At 33.7% G+C, this 8,217-nt stretch overlaps 1 protein-coding gene across 1 annotated transcript; it reads right to left on the bottom strand.

Moving 5' to 3' along the window:
* Positions 1-3,170: 3,170 nt before the first annotated feature.
* On the bottom strand, positions 3,171-6,177 carry LOC149140668 (endoglucanase 1-like). The gene is made up of 8 exons (XM_089446613.1): positions 5,899-6,177; positions 5,545-5,751; positions 4,844-5,044; positions 4,673-4,765; positions 4,388-4,549; positions 4,134-4,245; positions 3,820-3,983; positions 3,171-3,720 (listed from the first exon to the last, which is right to left on the bottom strand). The coding sequence occupies exons 1-8, from the start codon at positions 6,175-6,177 to the stop codon at positions 3,388-3,390; spliced, it is 1,551 nt and encodes a 516-aa protein (XP_089302739.1). The 3' UTR covers positions 3,171-3,387.
* Positions 6,178-8,217: the final 2,040 nt, after the last annotated feature.

The raw sequence follows: 8,217 nt of genomic DNA, 5'->3' as shown, positions 1-8,217 counted from the left end.
ATAAACTATTCATTGTATCTGGAAAACCAAGTGAGAAAGAGAAGAGATTCATGCGAGAACAAGCGAGAAACACCACTAACTCATGACCTCCGATGAGAAAATTGCAGACAAAATGCAAGCACATAACCACTACCTAGAAATTTAGTCACTGTTAAGCATTAAAGAATAAAAAAAGGTCATCATGCCGAATTAAAACATGTGATGGATCCATTTTAAATATAATGAATCAATGTGTTAAATAGACAAAGATATCCAAAATTTGGAGAACCCCATACAATCCATCAGGTAATCTTAAAACATGTCATGTAGTGCTTCCAAACACGTCATGGGAGACACTTAAAATATGTCATCATGTCATTTTTAAACTGTATTCAAACATTACCAAAACCATCTACCATGTACCATGCACATTAGATCATACAAGCAATAACTTCGTTCTAGTTTCAAATTAATTTGCACAACAAACATATTTAACATTCTTATTGCAATTTTACAATTTTATAGATTATATTTTGGGAAATTTTAAAGATAGAAATTTATTGTGAATTTTAGACACTTTGCTAAATTTTATTAGTTTTTGATATGCAAAGTGTAAAATGTTTCTTAATATTTTATAAAAATATTTAAATTTATAATACCATAAATTTTGAGAGAATCATTTTTAGAAAAAATTAAAACTCACAAATTTTTTTGGAAATAATATGGAAAATTAACCCCTAAAATTTTCTATAATTCTCTTTGAGTTGTTACTCTATTTAAATTTCCCCTTAAATTCTAGTTAAAAAATCAAAATGATTCTTTTTTAATTTTAATTTTAATTTTGAATTTTATAAAATTAATATTAACCTATTAATTTTTTTTAAATGTGAAATTTAAAAAAAAAAATTCACAATACATTAATCTTTCTCAATTTTTAATCTCCAAAATATATATTACTATTAACATTTCAACTTTTAATAAAAACATATCACTTATATATTTTAATGTTATAATTTCTTTTGTTAAAAATATTGATATATTAATAATTTTCTATAAAATAAAAAATTATAAAAATTATATTATTATAAAAAACAATCTAAAAGCTTTTTATTAATATTAATATAATGAAAGTTATGAAGTTGAGCCGATAGAACAACTCAATATTATCTTTATATTTATATTTATATATATATATGAATTGAAAATTGTTTCATATTAATTGTATGATGTGTAGTTCTAATATGGATATATAATATTTCATATTTTTATTATTAGGGATTGTTGGATGAATATGAACTATAGGTTTGAAGAAAACTTTTTTGAGAAAGAGTAAGTTGATTCTTGAAACAATCCCAAAAAAACACAAATTGAATAGATTACTTGATTTAAAAATATATTCTTGGGGCTCTCTCTTCTCTGATAGAATCTCCAAAAAAAAAAATTAAAATTTAAAGCTTAGAACAACAAAAGGTAAATCCCAAAACCCTATAAATGTTGTGAAAAAGTTAGTATCTTTAAGAATATCAACAAAATCTATCACCAACGGAGATGATTAGCTAGTCTTGGGAAAAAGGTGAAGCTAAAACCCTCGTAATATGGATTTGGATTATCCACTAATATGGATTTGGATGATCCACTATTGATTACCTCTGCAGAAGCATGGAATGGAAAAGATGTGTTGGCCATCCTAGTTCATGAGGCTAGGATTTTGTATCTTAGAAGCAAGCAATTAGACTCTATTTCCTCACACTTGAGTTTTGGGGTTCACACCATGGATTCAAGGTGGTCTCTAGGGAGAACGAATAACCAAAAAAATGAGGTCGTAAGAGAAATAAAGAACGAATCCAAGAAGATGGTGAACACTTCATTAAATGTGAGAAAGTCATGTAAATGTGAAAGGAATTTTCCCATTGAATACTCAAAGTTTTCTATGTTGTTTGGAAATTCAAACTATATATATGTAACTTCTTTTTATTAATGAAAATATCTTTTTACAAGAAAAAAAAAAATGTTAAATAACCCACTTCACTAATACATTGATAAACAACATATTGAAATTCAAAATAAACTACAAAACCATAATTTTATTGAAAAAAAATTGTAAACCCATTAATGAAATTTATACTAATTTGACTTAAATATTATCACAAATATTTAAATGCAAACATAGTACTTTTGATAAAGAAAATGTTTAATTAAACATCCCATAAAAACTAAGCAAATTTTACAAATTTTGACGTGAAAACCTACCTAATCAAATATTTACCTGAACACTACATAGATAAAATACTTAGGGCACCTTAAAATTTACTAATCAAATATTTACCTGAACACTACATAGATAAAATACTTAGGGCACCTTAAAATTTATTAATGCAAATATTTACCTGAACACTACATAGATAAAATACTTAGGGCACCTTAAAATTTATTAATGGAAAAGCTTATGGAAAAAATAAAAATTTTGAATATTTTTTTAACACAATAAAAAGACCTATCATAACTCTTTAATCAAACCTATAATTAATTAATAAATACAAATTTAATATAATAAATTTCGAAAAATTTTAAAATAATAAAAAAATATATATAAATATAAAATTATAAATGAGACTTGTAACTAAATTTATTAACTTAACGTTATTATTAAACAATTTTTTTATAAATATATAAATATATATGTAAAAGTGAATGAGGGAGAAACTGAAACTTCGATAAAAATTTATCATACATTGGCCAGAGATAAGAGAACATTGTCAAAGGTGACCTTGATTTTAAGGGCATGCAAGCGTATTTCCAATCTATCTAACTGCTTTTAAGTGGTGTTAGGTGAGGTAAATGGCGTTGATAAGGCAAAAATATAGTTTTTATTATTCTGTATACTTAGCAAAGTTTTATCCATTCGAAGTTGTTGTAATTGACTGAGATCTGTAGTAACTAAAAGAGAAACTGAAATCTATGTAATCCGATGTTCACCATGTGGATATAATTTAGACCTAAGTTCAACGTTTTATCCATTCGAAGTTGTTGAATTGACTGAGATCTGTAGTAACTAAAAGAGAAACTGAAATCTATGTAATGCGATGTTGACCATGTGGATATAATTTAGACCTAAGTTCTTTCAAATATGAATTATGAGACGAGATGAAACTCAGAGATTCTATAAATGCGATCGAATGGCTTGTGGGTCAAGCGATGCTTTTCTACAACTGGTAGGTGAAGATAGTGATCGACTAGATCATCTCCTTCATCCTAAGAAAGCAAAGTAGAAACATATGCATAGAGGGCAGATTTTATAATGGTAGAAGCAGATAGACAATGTGGGGCCTTATTGTTCGTTAGGATATTGTTGCGGAGAAGTGGAACAGTATGGCAATACGACGACCCGAATATAGACGGATGCAGCTACTAAAACGAAGATCCGAGCTGTGCCAAATAGGCGAGGCAACCGACGAATGGAGCATTGATATAAGTGGTAGGTTCAGAATGCGCATAGTCGTTGCGCTCGTCGGAAAACCGGTCATTGTTGTCGGGTCCTCCAACCACAGCACCGACCAGAATGTTTGGGTTGGGACCATTGCTGTACAACGACTGGAAGCCATCGTTGCAGGATATCTTTTGGGGATGGTTGTATATGGAAGGCAACGACGAACCCCTGTGATGTATACGTTCTGGAAACTTGGCGCCGTAGCCCACCATGTATGACATTCCCAGAGGGTTGTCTCCCAGTATATAGTCCACCTGTTACGAAATATAATTTAGAAGATAACGATCACGAGTAGGCCTAAAAGCACCGTCTGCGCCGCAAAGGTATAAAATAACAGTAGTCAGTGATTGTACCTGTCTTTTCGCAAGAGTACGTATCCGGGTTGGAGTAGCTATGATGTTCCCGCATCTAATCACTTGGTTGGAAACGCTCAAGTATTTTGCATAAGTAAATAGCAGAAAAGTTGTGGACGTCACATATTGCAAATTACTATCACTCATGTCGAAGAGCAGCCCCCCTGCAAAACCTCAAATCAAATAAATTAGTTTAAATTATTTCATCTGTCGAAACCAACAAATCCGCTACGCTCAGCAGGGGCTACATAGCACTACGAAATTTATAAGGTGAATGCTCTAAGGGAGTATTGTTAGTTCTCATGAAGCTTAACCTGGTGTGTACTGCGCCTGAGAAGATGGTGTTCCGGGCAAGAGAGAGCAAATGAAGTTGTCAGCATGGCCCTTGTATTCCTCAAGGGACTTGGAATTTTCTGTCAGAACTTCCTACACACCGAAGGCAACATTTGGGGTGAACAATAAGATTGGAGAATAGAATGACGATTTTCGGACATATAGAGGGCAAGTATGATGCGTCCTTAATCCAATATAGTTATGAGTACGACTGTAGTTTGGTGCATAAATTAACCTTAGCCAAAAGAACTCTGGTTCCTGCATGTTTTTCGTCCCAGCTGAATAAATTGACGTTGTCGTCAGCGCCAAGATTCTGGCCATTTGATTGAATGTAGGTGAGATATGATACGCTCCCTGAGGCTTTTTGCAACCATGCTGCTCCCCACAGTAATTCGTCCTGCAAGCAAAAGAGTACCATGCCACACGAGGATCCTATCATTTTCTATTATTTGAAATCTATTGTTGATAATGAAAAGTGTAAGTCTCTCCCCCACTCTCTCTTTATATATTTAACACTCACGTGATATCCCGAGTATGAGCAATAGAATGGGCAAACTTCCGACTGGAGAGAGTCGCTGTAAGCGCCTCTGTGTTTGTCCGCGAAATCGAAGACCTTGCCTCAGCAAACAACAAAGTCAGAGACGTGAATGAAAAGATGAGAATATGAGATATTTGAATTGTGGCTTTTTACCTGCGTTGCAGTTTGGAGGAGAAGCTGAGAATAAGTACGGTCCGTTGTGCTGAATACCATGGACGCAGCTGCAAGAGCTGCAGCAGTTTCTGCGGCAACGTCAGAGCCTGGATGTTGTGTGTCTATTTTATAGACATTGCGAGGTGTGTCCATGTCTTCGGGCCTCTCCCAGCACTTGTGATCCATGTTCGGATCGGCTACCTGTGTCATCATTTGTCAATATTGTTAAGAAATTGTAATTACTCTAGCATGTTAAGAAATTGTAATATTGTTAAGAAATTGTAATTACTCTAGTAGGTTAGAGTTGGCTAAATTTAGGCATGGTTAAATCAATTAATGTTAGTTAATTGAGTTAAATTGAATGAATTCGAGTTAATTTATATTTAAGAAAAAGTCCAATTGAGAGTGAGTGAGAGTGAGTGTCAGTACATCTGAAGTTATTTTGGACTAGTTATTAGACTAAAAAAAGTTAAATACCCTTCATCATATTCATTATAATCATCAAATTTATATATAACCAATAGAAAAAACTTGATATTTTGAGTGTTCTCCTCTCTGCCTTACCAACCAATAGATTCCATAATCAATATATACATGATTCCATGGTACATGCTACAGTGTCTATATATCCGTAATATAGACGATAAACACCGCACGATCTCCTCTCATTGTTTGTAAAGTCATAAGAATAATAGCATTACCTGCACGTAAAGAACACCGGGATGTGCTGCGGCTTTAAGTAGGTAATCTGCAGCCCAACGAATGGCAGCTTTTGCATGGTCCAGATCGTCTCCCATGTACTCTCCGAATTCCAAAACACTCCATGACAGCATGGTAGTCGTGAAAGCCATTGGAAAACCGAACTTCACATTGTCTCCGGCATCGTAATATCCTCCCGTCAAATCCACCTGCAAGGCAATTTAATATGAAATGAAAAGTGAAACGCGGGAGAACATACAATACAATTCATAACAGGCTTTCTACGATAATGATATTACTGAATCCAGATTAGAAAACTGTTCACTATGTTCAGGTGAAGGGCTGACTGAATATACGTTTTCTACAGATCCATCGGAAAGGGCGGAATCTCCCCGCCATCTCATCCGCTGGTTGGGAGGAAGCTTGCCAGATCTCTGACCTTCGAAGAATAGAATGGATTTGGTGAGAGCATCCTTATAATTGTGAGAGATAGAGGATGCACGTCCGCCATAATACGCATAATGTGCAATATTATTCAGGTGAGCAGCTTCTACTGGCCTCGCCATTACCATCCATAGTAAGCCTAAAATGAATGCTAGCAAAGAAGAGACGCAAGCTTCACTCCCGGGCTCCATTTCTCAAATAACTACAAGAGGAGGAGGAAGGTAAATTTATAGAAACTCAAGAGTACCATACGAGTCTAAAGCGCAGATATCACTCCGCATATCAAGGAGCAGCGGGAATGTAATGGGTCATGCATTGACAAACGATTCAACCGTACGGTCTTTCCGAGAATGTAAACACAAAAAGCACATGGTAACAGAGGCCAAGGCCGTTCAGAAAATGTGGCGCTTATCATGGAAATCTTGTAGAAAATATTGGCCTCGGGCGTCTGGTCATCGCAGCTGAGTACGAACAACCGTTTGGGACAACCGCTTTAAAGAAAAGCACACAGAATTATTAAAACCATAGTTGAGGTCATCTGGCAAGTTGATATATTGTTAAAACCATAGTTACCAAGTTTAAGTTTGAATTTATGGTACCAAGTTCGAATTTGAATTTTATTTTATAAACGTTTTCAATTCTGTACGAAAAAAATCGCAATATGCTTCAAAAAAATTAAGGTATATATTTCAAAATTTGCATAATCTACTTATAATCTAAGTGCGCTTTGGCTTACTTTGCTGACTGATTACAAGTTCCAAAACTAAATGATGTATTAATTACTAATAATTGAATTAAAATTATGAAAAGTTTATTTCAAAATTGACACTTATTGAGTGTATTCCTCGGACGTAAGGAAACAGGTTAACGGCCCAAGACCCAGAGGCATCTGGCAGGAGTGAAAGCCTGTTCCCTTACGGACCACCAGCGGGTTATTACAGGTGGCGTGGTTTTCCTTGATAACGGTGATGAGTCAAATCGACATTCGCGGATAGCAGCCAGAGATGGTTGTCCTCACTGTTGGTTTGACACCTGAGTTTGATAGGTTTTGCCACCTTCGGAAAAAAAAAAAACAAAAAAACAAAACAATGGATGCTTTGTGTTCGTCATTTTGTGACAGTTAGGGTGGCGTGGGCCGGGTGTTGTCTGTTTAAACATTGTTGTGATACTTGGATCACATGAGGTTTCACTTATTCGATGAGCTATCTAATAAGTGGCCGATTGATATCGTGAAACTAGGCATTATATAGATTCTGATTTACAAAATTGGCGGGAAATCATCGAGATAATTTCATGAAGATATTTATTTTCTTTTAACAAAAGGAAAAATCGTAATGGATCCGGGTGATAGCCAAAAGAAGTAAAAACAAAAGGAAAAATCCTTCAAAAGAGAGGTCACATGCATTGAAGGTCAGAAGTTCAAAAGAGAGTTGAGCAGTAATTAACGAAATCAAAGCGTTAAAGTAGGCGACAGGAAGACCGATGATTATCGAATTTCAGGCCACGAGAAATGGATGGAGACGGAAAAAGTTAAAATGTTATAATTAACGAAATCAAAGCGTTAAAGTAGGCGACAGGAAGACCGATGATTATCGAATTTCAGGCCACGAGAAATGGATGGAGACGGAAAAAGTTAAAATGTTATATCAGTAGAGCACATGGCTACGTTGTGTCGTTCTCCCGCTCAAGGTATAATTTGTATATTTTTCAATGCAAGCTCGGCATTAGAGAGTGTCAATCATGCTACAGTTTTAATTTAAGAAGTATTAGTTATGTGTGTTAGTTAAGATAACGTTTAAGTAAATAGAATAAGTTTAATTATTTCCTTTCATACTTGTATGTTATTGTTAAACATTATTTAGTAATCTTTTAGGGTCATTATTTTGCAAAGATATGTTGATGTATTTATATTACCCCTTTATATGTCATTAGATGTTTATGTCTCTAATATATGGTCAAAATGGCTTTTTAATATATATATCTATATATATATATATATATATTTGTTTTATTAATCTTTGGTTTTATATTAATCGTTATTTAACTCCATTAATTTTGTGTTTTATATCTTGGAACAAAAAAGGTTTGGGAGATCAAACATCATATGTTCATGGATCAACTTATGTTTATACAACATTTTATAGTGTTATCAACATGTAATATGTCTTCATCGTGCTTATCATACCTTGGTTTACTCTTCATTTCTATATATATATATATATATATATATA

This window comes from Pinus tabuliformis, chromosome X (assembly GCF_031772625.1).
Source record: "Pinus tabuliformis cultivar Carrire ecotype Pingquan chromosome X, CPIR1, whole genome shotgun sequence".
In the NCBI taxonomy this organism is placed as follows: Eukaryota; Viridiplantae; Streptophyta; class Pinopsida; order Pinales; family Pinaceae; genus Pinus; species Pinus tabuliformis.
The sequence above is the reverse complement of the archived record's forward strand: the minus strand, read 5'-3'. Positions and strand labels throughout refer to the sequence as shown.